The sequence below is a fragment of the Pantherophis guttatus genome, chromosome 5 (assembly GCF_059756535.1).
Source record: "Pantherophis guttatus breed Tessera chromosome 5, ASM5975653v1, whole genome shotgun sequence".
In the NCBI taxonomy this organism is placed as follows: domain Eukaryota; kingdom Metazoa; phylum Chordata; class Lepidosauria; order Squamata; family Colubridae; genus Pantherophis; species Pantherophis guttatus.
The window spans coordinates 99,398,810-99,420,500 of record NC_142067.1 but is presented as its reverse complement, the minus strand read 5'-3'; the positions used below and the strand labels follow the sequence as shown (position 1 = coordinate 99,420,500).

Sequence of the window (21,691 nt, the reverse complement as noted above, 5' to 3'; positions counted from 1 at the left end):
GCGGAGCCTCCCACCTGTTTTACTACTGGTTCTTTAGAACTGGTGTGAACCGGGGACAACCCACCACTGATATAGATGCATTATATTGACTCATATACAAAAGTATGGAGCTTTGATTGTGTAATTACATTTGCCATCTTAGCCTTTTGGACCCCTCTTAGCTTAATGCATATTTTCCTATTCTTCTCCCCTTCTAGTATTTCTGCAGAAGTGCAAGGTCTGCCTTTTTTTTCCATATCAACTGAATGTTGACCCATTGGTTGCAACACGAATTGCATGAATGTCAGGTTTGGGTGACAAGTTGGTTGGTCAATCCCTGAAACAGCCAATAGAACAACATTCGGTTGATCTGAAAAAAAAAAGGACCCTCCATTTGCAGGAAAATGTTAGGAGGGGAACAAAAGTGACGGCAGAAGATGTATCTTTTTCAAGGGAGCATCAACTGAGGCAGACCTACTGTGAAGCTTCTTTTTGGCTTTGGCTTCCCTAACTTTAGCCTATTCCTGGGGTGAGTCCATGGTGGATGTAGAAAGTGGACTGCACTAGAGCTAGAGGCAAGGCCCAGACACAGGGCAAAGATTTTTATTTGCCCTATGGATCAGAGATTCCTTCTGCCTTCTATATACCATCCTTTATTATAGCTCAATGAGATTTCTTGCTGAAGTGATTAGGAATTACTTTCCTTCCACTCCTTAGGAATTAACTTAAAAATTTGGTGTCTTGCCCTGGTTGTCTCATATTACCCCATTAGGTTGATTAGAATCCAGGGCTTCTCTTCTGCATAAAAAGGAGGTGTTTTTCTCAGGCCTGAAGCAAGTCAAGGTGCATCCAGGACCCTGCATCTTCATTATGAAACCTGATTCACGCAACTCATGGATGTACTATCCAAGGGAAAAGTTTGCTTGTCTGTATTTATCAGGAGCAATGAGCCAATGGTCATGCAGATGTTGAACTACAATTAGAAAGCACGTCCAATAACATGAGATGTTAAAAGCTATAATTTACCAATATCTGCAAAACCTCAGGAGGATTACTAATTCCCTACACTGGTACTTCAGAGTGAAGTACCAGACATAACAATTATCTCTACAACAATAATTTCCAAATAGGTGTCTTTTAAAGACATTCTAAAAACTGCTCCCTATTTGTAAAGAAGTCCTTTACTTACAAGGACTATCAGGACTACCTTTCTTACCTTAGAAAATTATATTGTACAAAACCTCCTTTTCTTTGAAATCCTGATAAAATAAAGCACCAATCAAAATTGAATATTAAAAGAGGAGCCAAAAAGTATTTTGGAACAAATGAAATAGCACAGAACTGTATCAGTTCAATACTGGTGGTTTCCTAGCCATATTTTTAATGTGGGGAAAGGGAGGGGCTTTGATATGAACTGGTGATGAGCTGCTCATTAGGCACAGAAGAAAGGAATTGGAAGCCCTGGAAGATGACTCTCAAACTAAAAGTAGATTCTGATTGGTACTCATTCAGCTTATCTAGACATTTTTATGTACTTTCCTCCCTTCCTTAAAGCAGTAGGAATACACAATGAGCTCAAGTGGCTTTATCTCAGGGTAGGGCAGTTCGTTGACCTTTCCCCCTGTATTGTGACCCAGTTTCACTGCAGCTGTTGGTGTATTCCTGTCTCCCTTTCCCTCATCCCCTTGACTTCTCCCACTAGTGGGAAGTCCAAACACAATCACTTTCCGAAATTTGAGTGAGGCAGAACTGGGGATTTCAGTACTCCCTAATCAGCTCCTCTGATATTTTTTTCTTTCCTGGCAAATCTATTGATCTTCTTTGAGCATGATTTCTCAAAGTGTCAACAGCTGTCAAAGGGAGACAGTGGGAATATTGATCTCTCAGTCTTCTGGAAAATGGGAGATCAAAACCTCAATCTTGTGCCAAGAACAACCAGGATTTTTGAAAGCTGTGGCCCTGGGCTTTTGCTCCTTCCCACCACTAAGCATTTGTAAATGGTGGGGGAAAGCACTTTCCATACAGGTTCAAGCCAAGCCAAGGGAAGGGAATCATAGGAGCTGTGACTCAAAGATCTAGGACTGGTTTTCCAAGCAGTCAAGCCTTAGGTGAAGCAACAGGTGGAGGAAGAAACTGCTTCCCTCTGCTTGCCTTTATGGGACTTGTTGTCCAAAGAAAGCTCTGTTTGCAGTCCCAGATCCTTCTCCCAGGAGGGTCTTTTGACCTGTTGATGCTGCTCTGAGTTTCTGCAATTGACAACTAGATTAAATAGGCTGAATCATCTAGGCTGGGCCCTTCACCCTCCAGCTCCTTGGACCAATGATTTTCCTGTTCCTCTGCTGCCTCCATGTCCTCTGCACATAGGGAGAGGGTTGCTTCTCTTCCCAGTACTACACGGACAAGGACTAGCAACAAAATACAGGAGAAAATGAAGGACAAACAGCCAGTCACTACTAAAGAGATGGAAGGCTGTTTTCCACTGGCAGAAGTCCCAGCTCCAACCCCCGTCTGGGCCAGATTTTCTCCAACATCTGAAAATTCCCACACCTTGTTTGGCTTTGTAGTAAATTTGGCTGACTGCTCATTTCCAGGTGATGTGCCCCCCCCATCAAAAAGGGCATTTGATACCCAGTTCAGGAAATGTTGCCTTGCCAGGGATGAGCAAGAGCTTCCCTGTTGCCCATAGCCCTCTTTATCTCCCGGTTCTTCTCGCACAGCTTGTTCTAGAACTTCCTACTGAAAGCAAGATATCCCTCCACAACCCATCTGTCCTGTTAGTTCCAATGCTTTTTATGGGTTTGGGGTTTGGATGTGGAAATAGCCATTCCCTGGAAGACCTATTCCCAAGTCCAGTCTCCACAACCCACGGAAATAGGCTACACACGCAAAGTATCTGGTATCTCTTACAACACTTACAAAAGGCATTTCTGCAGCAGATCTACTGGGCCAAATGGAGCTAAGCAGATTGCTGTCTCTGACTGCATCAACCCCTCATCACTCTTGGTGGTCAGCTTTGGACTGAGAATGGGAGGAAACACCACTTCCAAACCAAATCAACGAAAGCCAAATTTGGGCTGTGGTAGCAGGCTGGGAATGTCATCATGAGGACATGGAATAGAGTATTTTTGAGGTATATGTGGAAATAAATTATATTTTGGGCTTCTGGTTCTTTCTATGTGAGCAATATTTTCTGCATATGCCCATTATTTGGAGGACAGACAACAAGCATTCCCTGGCTGCCCTCTTAAATCCAGTCCCTCTTTCTCTTCTCTAGGCCAGTAATAAGAACACTGCAGCTCAGAGAAATAAATTACAGTGATACAACACGTTTCTTTTCTTTTCCAAACATAATTCCTCTATCATTTACATGAAATATACTGGCTGGATTTTAACGTGTGTCCTCTCCATCTCTGATCTGTTCCATGTAGAAGGCACGACTCCAACATACTGCTGTATGTACTGTTTGAAAGCGCCGCCAGACCCCTTGTTTCCAGGTGGTCAATCATAGAGCCTTTGGAAATCATAATCATGGCTCGCTCCCATTATGGCACTTTCCCTTTGTTGCTGCTTTATATGGTTTTGTGCTCCAGCGTTTCCTCCAGGACGTCCCTCAAGTCCACAACCCAAGCCTTCAAAAGCTCTCCACGAAGCTGCCGGGGAAAAGGCCTGACCTGCCATTCCGCTGTAACGTCCCTTTGTACCAACCATCTTCCCTTTTCTTGTGGACGAACACAATGTCACCCTCCTTCAGTTCAATCTCAGCTTCACTCTGCGGGGGATACGGGACCACCACACGGTATCTTCCAGGAAAGAAAAGAAAAGAAAAGAAAAGAAAGCTTATTGCAGATACTGTAGATCCATTTACAAAGCAACATGTTTATGACTGATTTATTCTGTGCCTGGAAGTCAACATCAGCCATTAGCAGTCCCAGAAACATACCCGCTCAGGATTAGCCAGCATCATTGCCACCTTGCCATTGCAGGAAATGCAAAGAAGAATCAGTACACCATGCCAGATTATGTGTTCAAAGCTTGCCATGCAGGCATAATTGCTTATTTGTACCCTATGACTATCATTAAGTGTTGTACCTTATGATTCTTGACAAACGTATCTTGTACGTATCTTGTCTTTTTATGTACACTGAGAGCATATGCACCAAAGACAAATTCCTTGTGTGTCCAATCACACTTGGCCAATAAAGAATTCTATTCTATTCTATTCTGTTCTGTTCTGTTCTATTCTATTCTATTCTATTCTATTCTATTCTATTCTATTCTGTTCTGTTCTGTTCTGTTCTGTTCTGTTCTGTTCTGTTCTGTTCTGTTCTGTTCTGTTCTGTTCTGTTCTGTTCTGTTCTGTTCTGTTCTATTCTATTCTATTCATCTGGCAATATATTTAATGTTGATTGCATATGTGTATTTATTTATACTCTGATTTAAAATTAATTGGCAAGCCCCTCCCCCCAAATCTGATTGTCACCTCCCTTATATATATGGACAGATGTAATAAAGTTTGGCACAAGAGATGTTGTTTGACTGGAGATAACATTTCCTATCAAATTGATAGGAAGAGCAGAGCTGCTCCTCTTACATTTGGGGTGCATTGCCAATTTCAACCACGTATAAATAAGTGTTTGGATTATTTTAAACAAGTGTCAGATAATTGCATTATTACATTACAGAAATTTTAGCTAGAACAATACCAACTAATCTTGCAACTCCATATGGATAAACAAAACGAGAGAAAGTTAGTCATAGTTCACTGGACCGTATCATTTTGGCAAAAGGATGTGTAAACTTCTCTTTCCCAGAATTCTTCAGATTGATATGCATTGCACTGATACAACAATCTTGACACTGATTCAGATTCCCCAAATGCTTTTAAAAAAATGGAAAATCAGTCTTAACAACAAAATTTCCACTGAAGGGTTAGACATATTTCCAATCAACAAATGATGAAACTGTAAAGTGATACATATATATGTATACATACTTAGAGACACATGAGATTTTGTCTCTTAAAAATATTGACTATATATCCCTTTGTGTTGTTTTTTTGTTCGAAACATAGCACAAATAACTAGCGATTAAATCTCAGGAGAATGCTCTGCTGATTTGCCAAACCAGGCTAATGCAATGTCAGTCCTTAACCTAGAGCAGGGGTATTTCTATGGCAATCTATAGCAGCTCTCACAGGGAAAAACTTCCAGGGGGCTTGTCTCGGTTCTGTTGATATGTTTATACAAGTCTTCAAGATGACACGTGCTGCCTGAGCAATGACTCCAGATTCATTGCACAAAGTTGCCAGAGGCTTGCGAGCATGACACACATGGCTGTTATCTAAATTAGGCAACCACTGGTTTGGTTGTTACCTTCTCTGATCTCAGTGTCCTCCTATTAACTCCCCCTAATCTTTCTAACATCTTCCCACTGACCTGTCCTGATTTTCTCTGCCGACTCCTCCAATGGCTTCCAACTCAGGCTACATCTTCCCAGTTTTTCCCACTGGCCTGCTCCGACCCCTGTCTTCCTAGTATCTTGTGGCTAGGAAAAAGATCTTCTTAGCAACCTCTCAGACACTCATTCTGATTTTCCCAACATCCTTCTCCATCCCTAGTACTGTTGACAATCTTCCTGCAATCTCTCATTTTCAGTTGTGCTTTACAATACTGGTTAAAAACCTATGTTTTATTCCATGTAGAATGAAAAAAAGAGAGATGTATGTTAAAGAAGTAGAAATTGATCCTCATGAACCAGACCAAACAGACTAGCTAACAATCCTGGTGACGTATCCTAGTGCTATTGTTGTGTTTTGCCTCTCTCAACTCCTGTCATAGCATTACGTGGCCATGCCGAGAAAGACACCTGAAGGCAGAGCGACTGGTATGACAGCATTATATGTTGCAGAAGTTCGAAAGATAACAGCAGTTTCTGGTCATGAAAACCTTTAAGGGCTTCTTCTGTAATTGCTTATATTTTTAACAAACAACATCCTTATATAAACAATAGTCAGAAATTTGACTCCACCATTATAGACATCCTCTTGAAGATTTGACCAGACTCTGTGGACAGTACTGAATTGGCTAGAAAGGCCAGCTTTTTGTCAGCCCTAGATTTTAAAAAACACATACATATAATCCTGTTTATATGACCTCAAATGTCTGAATTCATAGCCTGGATTTATTAGAAGTGAATTTTAACCTAGGCTGTGGCGTATTAGGAGACTGAAATGCTGGTCATCTGGATGACCAATCTAGTTTTGATTTATCAATGTATCATATATAGGTGACAATAAACAAAGAAGCTGAAGCTTGAAAATCTCAAAAAGCATATTGCTATTGTTATTTGTAATGAATAGTAGGACTAGATTTGGCACATGAGTTTGTATGACAAACGTGTTTCTGCTATTCAGTACACTTTGCCTTTGTCCCCTTTAATTCTTTCAATTGGATTCCAATCTTTGTTTTATATCTGGTCTGGGTGGGTCTATTTTGAAAGATAAAGGAAGGCAGTAATTTGGAGTTAGTCCAGTAATTAGATAGGATACTTATGAATGAAATATGAAACTTCTAAATGCAGAGTATTTGGGTGTATCTAGTGGTGACTGGTGTCATGTTGTAAATTGGCAGTGATTCTTCACTGCCAATCAGTGGATCAGACGTGCCCCAGATGGGACATGAGGCTTTGGGTACACATTTTTAAAAAGGCACTTTGACTATATTTATAAGAACAAATGGATGTGGAATGAACTTCCAGATTAATATAGCTGCTCAAATAATTCCAAGACTAAGTTCCTCACAAAAAGATGAAATTAATATTCTTCTCTTATTGATTAAAAATATACCAACTGTTAAAGGATAAAGATCAACTGCGACTTTGCACTACATTCCACCACATCAACTCAGAATATGAATTAATTTAATTAATAAATCAGTTAGAGGAAATCCTGCTTCCTGAGTACAATTAAAATAATTTCAGTTAGAGGTTATACTTGGACTTGATTGGCAATCAAAATACTGGATTAGCTTCCATTCTTAGGATCACAAGTGGGACATGATTATTTTCATCATTCTCCCCACCCTCAATATTGCAAACAAAGTGGGGGGGGAATAAATCTCTTCGCTTTCCATTCTGGAAGATTTCTGATTGGTTTGCTTTGATAATAGGAAAAAAAGCCGAAACGAACTGCAAATATACCGTTGCTGTTGAAACATCGTATTGGCACTTAAGGCCTTACCTTTCTCGATTCAACGGCTTAGCTTCTGGGTGGCTGGTTGCCATTGAAGGCGGCAGTTGCCTTATGGGAGAAGGGATAGAAAAATTCAGATCCAAAGATCCCGTCTTTCTGTGCAGAGGCTCCATCTCCATTGCGCCTTGCATTTCACTCTCGATAGGGCACGATCCTGCCCTCCCGTGGCTGGAGAGAGAGGACAGTTCAGGTCCCATTGCGCCCTGCAGCATCCCTTCCACTATTGCCATAGGATCGTGTGTTGGAGACATGGAGGGAGGAGAGCGGGATTTCTTTTTCGTGGATGCTCCTGCTAGAAGTTTCAAGAGGCCGCTTTTCTTTTCTTTCTGCATGAGGATCACATAAACCATTGAAGGTCCAATTATGCAATTGAAGTAAACACCACCACCTCTTTTTCATATCCACCAACATAAAAGCTAAATAGTCTTGCAGCAGGAAAAGTATGGACCGCTGGGAGTATGTATCTGTGTTTTTGTGTGTGTGTGTGCGTGCGTGCATACACATATACTATAAACCAAAATATTCATCCAGGTTGTTCCACTGAAGGATTTTATTTAGGCAGAAAAATAAACAAGAAAGCAAGCAACATTTACACATTATCTTTGCAAAAATGCTTATGTCCTTATGGACTGCAAATGTGATGTTCAATACTGGAGTTGGTATTACATTTCATTGCAATAAGGACAAATGATTCATCCCAGGGAGGGAATAGGCAACTCTAAACTGCTGAAATTTGAAAAGGCAATAATGTTTGAGTCTACCCATGGGGGAAACAGAACACTGAATGTCTAAGTCCTTGGTGCAACAAGAAATTGGTTGTTCCTACAAGCATGTTGTTTCTCTGCTTATTTCTCTTGCTTCCCTCCTTTTGACTGATCCCAGCACTGGGGCCTTTGTGAGATCAGAACATGAAATCAATATTTTCTTACAGTGCACAATTTTCCTTTTCACCAGATCTTTTAAGTCAGCCTTGATACTATCATCTTTAGCTGACAATGATAGTGGATCATTCTGACTAGCAACAACGGGAGTTGTAACTGAACATACAAGCAAGCCCCATGTGGTTTCCTCTAAATATTTATTTTTTGTTAATTTAATTGTCTTGGCTTGCCTTGCCTTCCAGGAAACACAAAGTGACATATGGCACTATACTCTCCCATTTTGTTCTTGCATTAGTTCAGTCTCATGAGTTAAGGTGAAAGATAGTAGCTAAATAGAGGTTATCCCAGTTGTAATACATGGATAGTTCTCAACTTATAACCATTCATTTAGTAACATTGCCAGCTGTTTCCAACAAGAAAAATCTTTGGGGGAAGCCGGATTCATTTAATAACTATATCAAACTATATTAAAGTCAGGCATGATTCAATTAACAACAATCTTGCTTTGAAACCAAAATTTTGGTTCCAGTTGTGATCATAAGTCAAGAATACCTGTAGGTTCCTTAATCTGTCACTTTAAACATGGCTTTCTATTCCATTTCATTTCAACTTTCAATTTAACCAACAGAGAGAGAGAGAGAGAAAGAGAGAGGGAGGGAGAGAGAAAACAAGAGAAAACACAAATAAGCATATACAACAATCCATCTTAAATCCTACTACAGAGCCCTTGCCAAAGCCTTGATGATAAGTAACAAAATGTGCACTGTAGGTTGTATAAAAATCTTATCAGTGAGCAGAAAATCAACACAGAAACTGCCTGATTGTCCGGGGACTCCTGCGAGAAAGGAAAATTTAAGGTTTTCTTACAATGTTATATAAAACCTGCAATATAAAAGAGCGCCTGTAATTCATTCTACCTCTGGTGTGACAGGGGCAGAAACAATGTGCTATGGGGAGTTTGTGATACCTGCCCTGTATGATATGCTGCCCATTTACAAGCTGCCCAACTCCCAGGGATTCTATCTCAATCACATTAAACTACCACCTGTTTCTGTATATTTTATGGAACTTATGTTTCTCCTCCTTCGCTATTGCTAAGTTTCATCCTGATTTTCAACAGTTGTGAGTCAAGAGTCTACTTTTTCTTGCCTGGCAGTACAAAGTATTCACAATACAACACTTAAAAAGTATTCATTCTTGTTTTTAAAACTTTGGCAAGTCTACCCAGTTTGGGGTTGGGGCAGCCTTAAAACATGCTAGCTGAATTTTGTTTTGCCCTAATTAAATTCAGCTTAATGGGCTCCAGATCCAGATCCAGAAAAAGTAATGTCTTAATAATTTTTTGGCATGGAAACAAATATTTAGGCTGATTGGCAAGATCATCTATATAATGTCAAATTCAGGAAAGCCATCAATTGTCTGTTATATCAGGATGTCTTCAGGAACCCGAGTAAGATAGCTCTCCTAGACACTGTGACTGTTTACTATGCAAAAATGTTTTCTTGATGAATTAGGAATTTTTTATGATTAGTATTGAGGTTTTTTTACATTAAAAAACACTTGTTGCAGAGATGGAACATTCAATCAGCCTATAAATCTGAGTAATGAATATTAATTCATTAGAATTAATTCATTAGAATTAGATCACAGTCTGCATTACATACATGAAGGGCTTCTGGCAAGGGATGGGCTGCATCTCACAAGAACTGGGAAGGATGAATTTGGAAAACGACTAGATCAGTTTATCTGAAGGGCTTCAAACAAAAACTGAGGTGGGAGGGTGACCAAACTTTAGGATCTAATTCCAAGCATAAACCTCAAGATAACCTGTCAAACAAGAAGATGGGAAGGAAGGAAAAACTCAAGATACAAAGCAGGAAATGTACTGTAATTAAGGAAAGAAGCAACCTAGAACAAAGGAGAAATTTCATGACGGTGAGAACAATAAACCAGTGGAACGGCTTGTCTTTAGAAGTTGTGGATGCTCCGTCACTGGAGGCTTTTAAGAAGACATTGGGCAGCCAATTGTCTGAAATTGTATAGGGCCGTGATAGCGAACCTATGGCACGTGTGCCACAGGTGTGGCACACGTGCCATATCGTGTGGGCACACGAGCCGTTGCCCTAGCTCGGCTCCAGTGCGCTTGCGCACGCCAGCCAGCTGATTTTCGGCTGGCCCCTTCCATGCCGCCCCTCCCCTCCCAGGAGTCTCCATTAGGCCCGTTTTGGATGCCAGGTAAGTACAGGGCTTGTGTGGAGGCTCTGGGAGGCCGTTTTCAGCCTCTGGAGGGCCTCGGGTGGGGGAGGTCGTTGCCTCCCCCACCTCCCCAGGTTCCAAGAAAGCCTTTTCCAGCCTCCAGAGGCTTCAGGGAGGCCTGCTAGGCCCAAAATGGGGCACGGGGGTCATGCGCGCATGCACAGGGGGTCGTGCGCACATGTGCAGAGAGCATTGATTATGGGCGTGGGCACGTGCACTATTTCGTGTACACACTTGCTTTTGGCACCCGAGGGAAAAAAGGTTCGCCATCACTAGTATAGGGTCTCCTGCTTGAGCAGGGAGTTGGACTAGAACAGTGTTTCCCAAACTTGACCCTTTGAAGATGTATGGACTTCAACTCCCAGAATTCCTCAACCAGGCATACTGGTTGGGGAATTCTGGGAATTGAAGTCCATGCATCTTAAAATAGCCAAGTTTGGGAAACACTGGACTAGAAGACCTACAAGTTCCCTTTCAATTCTGTTATTCTGTTCTCTTCTTCATTACTATGTGTAAAAAGGAATTAAAAACTTGTCTTGGCTAGTTCTATTCTTCCAACCTAACCTACAGTTCTTTGATCAGTTAAAGAAAGCATTTCTGTAGGAGTTGACCAGGCTGAGCCTGAGGGAGGGGTCAAATGTGTCATCAGTCATGAGTCCCTGTGAGCCCACAAGAGATGTAAGTCCAGTCCAACTTGAATTGGACTTTCTTAACTCCTACTCTTTTCCCTTGACTGCTAATAGTTCAGTTTCTTGTAGAGAGCTCAAGCTTGCAATAAATCTTTATACTCATCTGAACTGCCTGAATCTTCTGATTTCCGTGGCGCCTAATAATTTCTGGTTGATTTTTCTGGCAATACTCCTATATAGCTACACATTCAACGATTGGTCAAATCTTTATGTACATGAGTTGGATGTTGGATCATCTGATAGGAAGAATCAGGAGCCACTGACACGCATGCTATCGACCATGTACAATCTTATTGATGGTGATTCTTAGGATTGATTAGAAACCTATCAGAAGTTTGTAGTCAAATATACCATTTGGATTTGCTAGCCTTTGTTGCATACCCAAAATTACATCTTCACAATTTTGTAATGTGTTTGGCAACTCAAAAATTAGTACATAAATGAAAATATAATCCAAACAAATATGTTAGCAAAAACTATGCATCAAAATGCTACCTCCTAAAGAAAAAATTGTTACCCTAAATCCACCCTTTAAGAAAAGCATTAAAATGCCCACAATACATATTTTAGAAGTGTTTGTGAGAATGCCTACGGTTTAACTGCAAATATTTTCCCAGCGAACAGCAAATAGAACATGCAGTATTTCAGATGAGAAATTTTGTGCACAACTGACAAAATCATTTTCTGTATCAGAAATAACAGAAGTATCTTAAGTGAAAGCAGTAAATGAAGCATGCTGAATGACAGAAGTGTCCTCAGTGTGTGTTCCTTCTAACTGGTGGGGTTTGGAAAAAAACGCTGCCTTGCAAAGTACTCTCCAGATTAGAGATCCAACTTGCGCAAAATAGTGTGAGCATCCTTGAAATATTAAAATTGGGCTTTGGTTGCCCTTGTGATATAATGGCCAAAGTATATCAAAACTGCCAGCACCAACCTCACTATTAGCAGGGAACACTGCAATGGGGCACAGGTATCTTTGGGTCCCTCTAGTGATGACACGGCTTTTTCGGCGACCTCCAGTAGCTTTCGGCAGCCTGCGGCCAGCTGCCGCAACAGTTTACAAGCTCTCAAAAAGGCAGCAGCTGGGAGGCTTTTTCTTTTTCGATGTGACTGCGAGAAGCCTCCCAGCTGCTGCCTCTTTGAGAGCTGCTTCATGGCAGCGACGGTTGGCTGGAGGCCACCAAAAGCTACCGGAGGTCAGCTTGCCTTCCGGACTCCGGACCAGCCACCACGGGAGGAAGGTAAGCAGCCCAAAGAAAGAGGTGGTGGTGGGGAAGGAAGCGGGATTAGGGCTGAAGGAGGGGAAATGTGGTGACACGTGTGACTGATGAAGGGAGGGCAGGGCGGCATGCAGGAGGAGGCCTTTGATAGATTAGGCCAGGCCTAGGCAGAAAATAAGTAGATAGGTAGAAATTCAAAACAATTTCCTACCTTTTTCTGTGGGCATGGCTAGGTAGGGTGGTCATGTGACTGAGTGGCCGTAGCTGTGAGTGATGTCAAGTTGGCCATGCCCACTCAATCACATGACCACCAAGCCACGCCCACCAAGCAAACCATACCCCATAGAACCGGTAGTAAAATTTTTTGAAGCCTACCACTGTACCACTGGGAACCTAGAAGAGAAGAACAGCTTGAACAAACTTCTGCATGCCAACTATTCTTCCACATAGAGAAAAGAACATAGCACTATTTGGCTATTTAAAGGTTCTTTTCCATGTGACAAGATGGAAAGAAAGGGGGTGTTAATGGAATGGCAAACATTGCTGGAGGAAGGCTGCTGAATGTAGCTATTTTTAAAATAAAAATACATTGTGACTTGACTGAAGCTAGGATTTGGCACAAACTGCTGGATCCTTGCTGGTCCTTGATCTGTAATAATAAACTTAACTGTAGTCCAGCACACAAAAGTCAGGATTGCCTGAGCTGAATGAGCTTTCTCCTTCAGCTGAGATAATAATGCATGGCTCCCTCTCTGCACACATACAGAGAAGAACAAAAGAAACACATGTGTGCCAAATTTCATAGGGTTGCAGAATGATAATGCTTACCCTGTTAATAATGGTAATAAAAGAATGATCAATACGTTTGGTGCATTTGAAATATTATTCTAAATAATTTATATGGCCTGCCTAACAACTCTTGTATTTTCTTATTCTGACTCTCAAGTAGACTTTGCATTTATTAAATTTCCTCTCCTCCTACTGTATGGAGAAAAGTGAGCAAATGGGATTATTTCTTGCAGTCTGTAAAACCTGGAATCAGAAATTTCTTCGCTGTTAGGAGGTAATCAAAAAGAAGTATTCTGTTAGAAATTAACAGCTGCCGGATTGGATTTAAATATTCATTTATGGCATACCTCTGCTATGGCCACTAATGCTCCTATCACACACATAACATTTAATGTAATTCAAGGGATTTTTATTGAAAGGATCAAGTAATATCCAATTGCATCTCATATGTTTGTATCCTACTATCAAACATTCATATATGTTAATTTCTATCCTAACATCTTCATTTATAAATACTATACAATGGTTTTAAATTTAACCGTAATTTTAATTTTAAAATATTTTTCTTCATTTTTTTAAGGTTTGTATTTTGAATATTAAAATCCATGATACAGAATTGCCTGAATGGGATTGGGAAAATTCTGGAATGGACACGTGGGATAAGTCCTTTCATGAGATTTTAATAAAATATATTCTGAGATGTCCTGGCAATAAATTCAAAGTAGAATCTGGTTCGTTAGCATGAAAGAATATTCTGAAGATTACAAATGTTTAAGGAAAGTCATTTTTAAGCACGTTTGAAGAAGTGCTAAAGCTAACAACATGAGAGAAACCTGTTTTATTACGTAATTTGAAGCATACTATGTATTGACAGTTGGAGTTCATACATTTGACTGAGTTAATTGCCAGCCTGAGAAACAATCATCCATTGATTGTTACTATAGATCTTTTGCTGTAATGTTAGGAAAGAAATGGCAGGTAAAATGCTAAGCATGAGATAACTCTTATAGATAAGTGTTTTATGATCTGAAACCTTCATGGCCACAAAATAAATGAAGTAAAGGATCTACAGCCCAATGTACAATCCAAATGGGAATAAGATCAATAATTTGCTTTAAAGCTAACATTTCAAATTATTTGAATCACAGGACAGTGGGCCTAAACAAGCACAGTGAAAGGGCTTTAATGTTTATTTTGTATGGGAGTCTTCCTTGATACTTCCTTGTGTTTGCTCATTCTTTTTGATGAATTTCTGATATGTCAATTTATATAGAATTTTATTATTCATAGATTCTTTGTACCTTTACTTGTAAACAGGTCTTCTACATATAGAAATAAAACCATGGATTACAAACAGTAGCTGAAAATACTGAGACATCTAATCCAGATTTTGAGCTCTGCCTCACCATAATTTATTCCATTTGCAAGACATTTCCAAAGTACTTTAAACCCTATAGTTTCTCCATATTGTTTTCACCATCCTAGAATCTCAAACGTGTTTTGTATAGCTCCTACTGTATATTCAGCTCCCAGGAAGCACCTTCAGCCAAACATTACTTAGCCTGAACTAGCCAATCACACTGATCCCTGAGTAGGCCACTAACTGATTTAAAACAATAGATGCAAATGATAACTCATGTTGCCTGAGATAAAGAATAAATCCAATTATGAAAAACCACATGCAGCAGCAGTAGAGCTCGCCAAACTCCTGGTACAAATGCCTGGAGAAACAGCCAGGTCTTCAGAACCTTGCGAAAGTTGAACAGGGTTTTCAAGTCACTATCATAGAGAAGTCACAACTCCTGGTCCAGCAAGATGAAATTGTTTAATAGAAGTGCTCAGAGCATGTCCTCTCTGCTACATCTGGTAGGGAGAGCAGAAACAATGAAGAAAGGCAGTCCAACAAACTAACCCTATGCCATATAGGGCTTTATAGGTAAGAAAGATACAGTAGAACCTCTGGTCACAACCATAATTCGTTCCATAACTTTGGTCGCAATCCGATTTCGTCATGACCCGAACCTAATTTTGGAAATTTGGCGCTTACAAAAAAAATGGCATGGAAGGGGAAATCGGCCGCGAAAAACAAATTGTGAATTTTTTGGTCAGAACCCAATTTGGTTGTGGTCAGAAGCGTTCGTGACCAGAGGTTCTATTGTATCTTGAATCATATCTGGAAGCTTACCAGAAGGCAATGCAGCTCATGGAGCAGTCTTATATCAGCCTACCACCAGAAACACCAAAAACTGTCTATACTGTTGCATTCCGGACAATTGTGAGTTCCAATTGCTCTTTATTCTTTAGTCTTTACTGTAGATTACAGTAATCCACATACGAATTGACTAAGGCTTGATTAACTGTGAACAAGACCTCCCGGTCCAAGAAGGGGTGCAACTGGTACACACGATGAACTTGTACAAATTATTAGACTTACAAGGTAGACCACATCAAGAAACTGTTGCTGCATAGGTTTACAGCTATATATATACATATATTAGTAAAATGGCTATAGTAACAAAATCTTGCAGATTTGAATCTTTCCTTCTTTTATTTTCATGTGAATTAGGACGGTTCCTGTGTTAGATGTTTTTGTAAGTAACTTTGTATGGACTTAATCTATGTTGATTTATTTGTTGCCTTGATAACAGACCTTCCCTCTCTCTATCAAGGTCTTTATCCTTTATATTCCCAACATAAAGACCCCCTAGCCATGTTTGTCACTTGGGGTCATCACTTACACTTAGTAAGATACACAACTAGTTCAGTGGTGAAATGTAAAATTTGTTATTACCGGTTCTGTGGGCGTGGCTTGATGGTGGTGGGGTAATATGACTGAGTGGGCATGGCCAACTTTTTTTTTTTACTTTTACTTTTAAAACCATTTTTTTCTACAATCTCTTTGACTGAAAAGGTTGTAAAAATGCTTTTAAAAGCCTCTGACGATCCCAGCTGACTTGCCTGATCGGCAGAGGCTTTTCTTTGTTTTTAAAGCCTCTGACGATCCCAGCTGACTTGCCTGATCGACAGAGGCTTTTCTTTTTATTAAAGCCTCTGACAATCTCAGCTGACTTGCCTGATCGGCAGAGGCTTTTCTTTTTTTTTAAGCCTCTGATGATCCCAGCTGACTTGCCTGATCGACAGAGGCTTTTCTTTTTTTTTAAGCCTCTGACGATCCCAGCTGACTTGCCTGATCGACAGAGGCTTTTCTTTTTTTTAAAGCCTCTGACGATCCCAGCTGACTTGCCTGATCGGCAGAGGCTTTGTTTTTACTTTTAAAAGCATTTTTTTTGGCCAAAGAGGTTGTAGAAAAAATGCTTTTAAAAATAAAATAAAAAGCCTCTGATGATTGCATGGCTCAGCTGGGCATGGGGGTGGGGAGGGATTTGTGCTACCGGTTCTCTGAACCACCCACCGCCATCACTACTGGATCGGGCGATCCGGTCCGAACCAGGAGCATTTCACCCCCGAACTAGTTACCTTTCCTGAAAGAGCATACTGTATAATAGAAATAAAGCTTACAGCTGTGCCAACTCATTTACCTTTTTATGTATTCAACAGAGCAGTATGATTTCTTCCTGGAGTCAAAACTGTGGGGCTTCCAAAATTAAAAAGCGGAAGGATGGGAACAATCTCCTAGACCCACTGTAATTTCTCAAGATTCTTGGATTTTGAAGATACTGTTTAGTTATTTACTGTAGAATGATAGTCTTAGTTTGTACTGTCTGATGCACCAAATGAAACATATTAAAACTTATGTTTAAAAAACCCACCAATATTATGCTCCTTGCAAATATTGTTTTGCTGCCAAATCAGTATGCAAAATGTGAATTGAAGACAAGCATATTCTTCAAGAGAAGAAGACAAGCAGATCACTCTGGGAGTTCTCACCATGGGTGTTCCAAGAGTAAAGTATGCCTGGTTCTGTGCTGAACTTTGATTCTGTAACCTATTTCTGAGAAAAAGATGGGTGTGGAAAAGAGCTAGAGAATGATACACTGCACAATTTACATTATAGGATTAAAATAGTTTGGCTTTATATAATATCCAATTCTTCATTTTTGTTTAAACACAACCTTTCAGGAATCTTAGCAAATTATCAACAGGGTCTGTTTAGCAAATGAAAAATCCTACGAATGTTCTTTACCTGTTCCATAGGGACTAAACAGCAACTACTTAAACAATAAAAATGACAATTTTCCAGATATGTCAAATTTCTAATGAATCATGTGACTATTACTGAACCAGCCAGATCCGCCTTTTGGCACAGGGAAAGCTGTGGGCCACATGCACTGAACAGAATCCCATCTGTATATTAAAAGGAAATTGAACTTTAGCAGTTAAATCAAGCTTTTATCATTGCAGAACAAAATTTGGCAGTACTACATTTCTATAGTTAAGAATAAATTAGAAATGAGGGGAATCTATGTCTGCAGCTGCATACTATTTTGCTTTTCTTATTTTACTATTTTCTGGATCTAAAATGCATATTCTTAAATGTACTATGACCAAAAAAATACAGGAACTATAATCAATATACTAAACTGAAATGAAATTCAATCTTGAACTAATTTAATGTTAAACATTTAAAATACTCAAATTTGCTTTAAACACCAACACTTCTTTCTGAATGATAGTCCAAGATGTAATTTGTGAACAAAAGGAATTTATTTTTTTATGATGTTAGGTCCAAGACATTAACAGAGTTGGAAGGGATCTTGGAGGTCTTCTAGTCCAACTTCCTGCTCAAGTAGGAGACTGTCTATCATTCTGGACCAATGACTGTCTTCTTAAAAACCTCCAGTGATGGAGCACCCACAACTGATTAATTATTCTCACTGTCAGGAAATTTCTCCTTAGTTCTAGGTTGGATCTTTTTGATCCGCTTCCACCCATTACTTCTTGTCCTGCCCTCAGGTGCTTTGGAGATGGAATGGGACAATCGCCATGGCCAACTCACCACGATCAAGTCGCCATGGCCAATTCGCCACAACCAACTTGCCACAGGACAACTCACTGCGGGAAAATTCAACAATTCAATTTAATTATTTAAAATAGTTTAAAAACATTTTTTTTGTCATTGACATATCATTTTGCCCCTCCTTTGGCATTCTTTCTTCAATGATTCTATTCTACTATTTCTTTGATATTACTGTAACTCTTGCCCCATAGTGAATTGTCTTGTGGTGAGTTGGCCATGGTGAATTGTCCCATGCTGAGTTGGCCATGGTGAGCTGTCATAGACCCCTTTGGAGAATAGGTTGACCCACTCTTCTCAGTGACAGCCCTCAAATATTGGAAGACAGCTATCAAAACATCCCCAATCATTCTCTTCATTAGAGTAGACATACCCAGGTCCTACAACCATTCATTGTATGTTTTAGCCTCCAGTCCCCTAATCATCTCTTTTTCTCTTCTTTGTATGCCTTCTAGAGTATCAACATCTTTTGTGGTCATGGTGACCAAAACTAGATGCAGTATTCCAAGTGCAGTCTTACCAGTGTGTATAAAGAGGTACTAACCATTCATTCGCTCTTGATACTATCCCTCTGTTGATGCAGACTAGGACTGCACTGACTTTTGTGGCAGCTGCAGCTCACTACCTAGTTGTCCACTAGGATATAGAGACACTCCTCTCACAGTTATTGTTTTTGAGCCAGGTACCATCTATTCTATACCTGTGCATTTGGTTTTTGTTGCCTAAGTTTAAACCTTTTTTTTTTTTTTAAATTTGATTTATATGCCGCCCTTCTCCAGAGACTCAGGGCGGCATATAAATCTTACCTTTCTCACCACCAAATTGCATTTTGTTGGATAGAGCCCAGTGTTTCAGTCTACAAAGGTCCTTATGATCTTGAGTCTATGTTCTAAAGCAGGGTGTCGGGCTGCGGGCCAGATCCGTCACATGTTGGCCATGCCCACACCCATGTCTGCTTTAGTGAAGGGGGGAAAAGTTGCGATATGTCATGTGGCAACAGTGTGATAATGCAAGTTTGACACCCCTGTTCTAAACTGATGGCTATTCCTCCCAGCTTGGTGTCATCTGCAGATTTGATGAGTTCCCCTTCTATCCCCTCATCTAAATCATTTATGAAGATGTTGAAGAGTACTGGGCCTAAGACAGAACCTTGGGGTACCCCACTGCATTTTCCACTCCATGTAGGTGTAGTTCCATTGAAGACTACTAAGTCTTCAATGTATATGTAGATGTAGTTCCATTGAGGACTACTAAGTGTAAGAGGATCATACTAGAGCTTAAACAGAGAGCCCTGGGCTTGCAAGGAGATAAGACCAAAGTCCCACATTACTACCACAAAAGCCTCTCTGGCAGATTATTTTCTTCATCTAATTATTTTTATAATATTCTTTCTGAACTATGCAGAAGAGCATTTTCATTAGACATACTCAATTTCTTGCCACTAGTGGTTTAGAAGGGAAGACTTAATAATACACTAACACAAGATGGTCTATGCCTTTGGCCATCAAAACAAATTTTGCACAAATTTCTGCGCTGCTCTTTCTATCTGAATTATGAGTCCCTGACTAACCTTTCACTTGGGCTAAAACACTACATGATTCCTTTGTTCATACACGTGTTCATACACACGTCTATAGAAATATTCAGGAGGTCTGAACTTACTGATCAATTAATTGTTTGACACATAGCTTTGTTACAGTTCCGCTCCTACTTCTAGGATAGATTCTAATAAGGAACATTGCCAATTTCTGGGGTGGGTGACTTTTCTTCATAGATGGCATTCAGATCAGTTTTTCCTTTCTGTCGTCAGGAGTTGCGCAGGACTCTGTCATTGGCTACTTAGAGTGGATCAAGTAAAGTGAAAGTGAATCCAGTCAAGCTGGAGGAACTAGAGTTGGGGGGGGATTTCATTCAGCTGGAAGGCTCAATCTATGCTATTTTGGGAAACTATAGAGTTGTGTTCATTGGATAAAATCCTACTATGTGTATCATTCCAAAAAAGAAGCTTGTCTTGAAACTACTAGGACCTGATCAGTGGTAGCCCACTATTATGAAATTGTCTCACCCAGTCTATTTAGATTGTCCCTTCTATATCATATTTAAACGGATAATAATAACAAAAACTTTAGCTTTTCCCATATAGTTCTGTTATTTTTATTCTGTTATTTGTCTTTTTGTGGTAGTGTTATACTTTTTTGCCTTTATGTCTCTTCTGTATTTTTTATTACTGCACTACTTATTATTTTAATAAACTTGTTTCCACAACATTTGCTATGTCATTGTTGGGGTGACATTACCCGCTGTGATCCAACTTGATGGGAGTGTTACTATAATAAAAGTGTAAAATAAATAAATAAATATACCATTGTGTGAAATCGGCGTGCTTTCATCTGATGGGTAGCAACTGCTCAATATCTATGGCTAATTTAATTATTATTTTATTAAACTTCTAGCTGATTTTTCCTCTAGTAGATCTGAGCAACCGGTATATACTTGTGTCTCTGAATAATTTCTCAGGTAAGGCTGAATAAAACTGTAGCTGCTGAACCAGGGGTGAAATCCAGCAGGTTCTAACAGGTTCTGGAGAACCGGTAGGGGAAATTTTGAGCAGTTCAGAGAACTGGCAAATACCACCTCTGGCTGGCCCCAGGGGGGGGAGTGGGAATGGAGATTTTGCAATATCTTTCCCCTGGAGTTGGGTGGGAAAGGAGATTTTGCAATATCCTTCCCCTGCCACGGCCACTAAGCCACACCCACAGAACCAGTAGGGAAAAAATTTGGATTTCACCCCTGTGCTGAACACTTCTGTGGCTATATATGGGGCTCCTCTGTGGTGGTGTCTGGCCTGTGGAAAGCCTCCCCCTCCCCCACGATTCCAGAAGGTCCAGCTCTGTCTCAGGCTATATGGCCAGGAGGATAAGTGGGTATTTCTGTTTGCCTTCCTTGACAATCTTGGTGAAGAGTTGATTATTTTTAATTGACATCTTTTATTTTTATTTTTTTTAAACTGAGATTCTTGATTTTATGTTTAGTTAGCTGCCCAGCGTTAAGATATAAATTTGCAAGATAAATACGTAAGTAAATTTGTAGGTCACACCAGAGAAGAACTCACGGTATTTACTAACTGGTAAAAAAGAAGAATCACTACACTATTTTAAGCATAGTGTACAGGAATGAAATTATGCACTAATCAATAATTCCTTAAGTCCATATGGTAATTCTACCCTACATTAAACATTTTGAACAGATTTTACTACTGGCTTAGAGGAACAAATGGCATTTTCAAATAGCTGGCTTTCAACTAATTTGGGTATATTTTAGGCATCAGAAAATTATAAAGATGCTCTGTCGCTGATGATGGATTCATAAACTGTTCCAAAAACCAACAACATATTAATCTCTTTAGCAGCTACAGTGCCATATGCTTTGGGAAAGTTTAATCAGAATTCTTATCAGAAGTCAGAGTTTTTTTTCTCCCAGAAAGAATAATTAGATGTTTAAACATTTCCAGTGTGATTTGCTTCATCAAATTAAGCTCCTGGAACAGTATCATTTTGTTCAAGTCAGTAGTTACACCTGACATGAAATAGCTAAATTATTTATCAAAGAAACTGTCAGAGGAAAAATAGATTGATATCAAATCATAACATATT

General features: G+C 39.8%; 1 protein-coding gene across 2 annotated transcripts in view; it reads right to left on the bottom strand.

The window, feature by feature from the left end:
* Positions 1 to 3,285: 3,285 nt before the first annotated feature.
* The window catches only part of SH3RF3 (SH3 domain containing ring finger 3), a 211,394-nt gene continuing 192,988 nt past the window's right edge, over positions 3,286 to 21,691 (bottom strand). For both annotated transcript variants that reach the window (XM_034419369.3, XM_087895400.1), the window contains 2 exons: positions 7,217 to 7,554; positions 3,286 to 3,779 (listed from right to left, as the gene is read on the bottom strand). In XM_034419369.3, the coding sequence (XP_034275260.2) occupies positions 3,611 to 3,779; positions 7,217 to 7,554 (507 nt within the window). In that variant the 3' untranslated portion in view covers positions 3,286 to 3,610. The remainder of the gene's footprint in view (positions 3,780 to 7,216; positions 7,555 to 21,691) is intronic.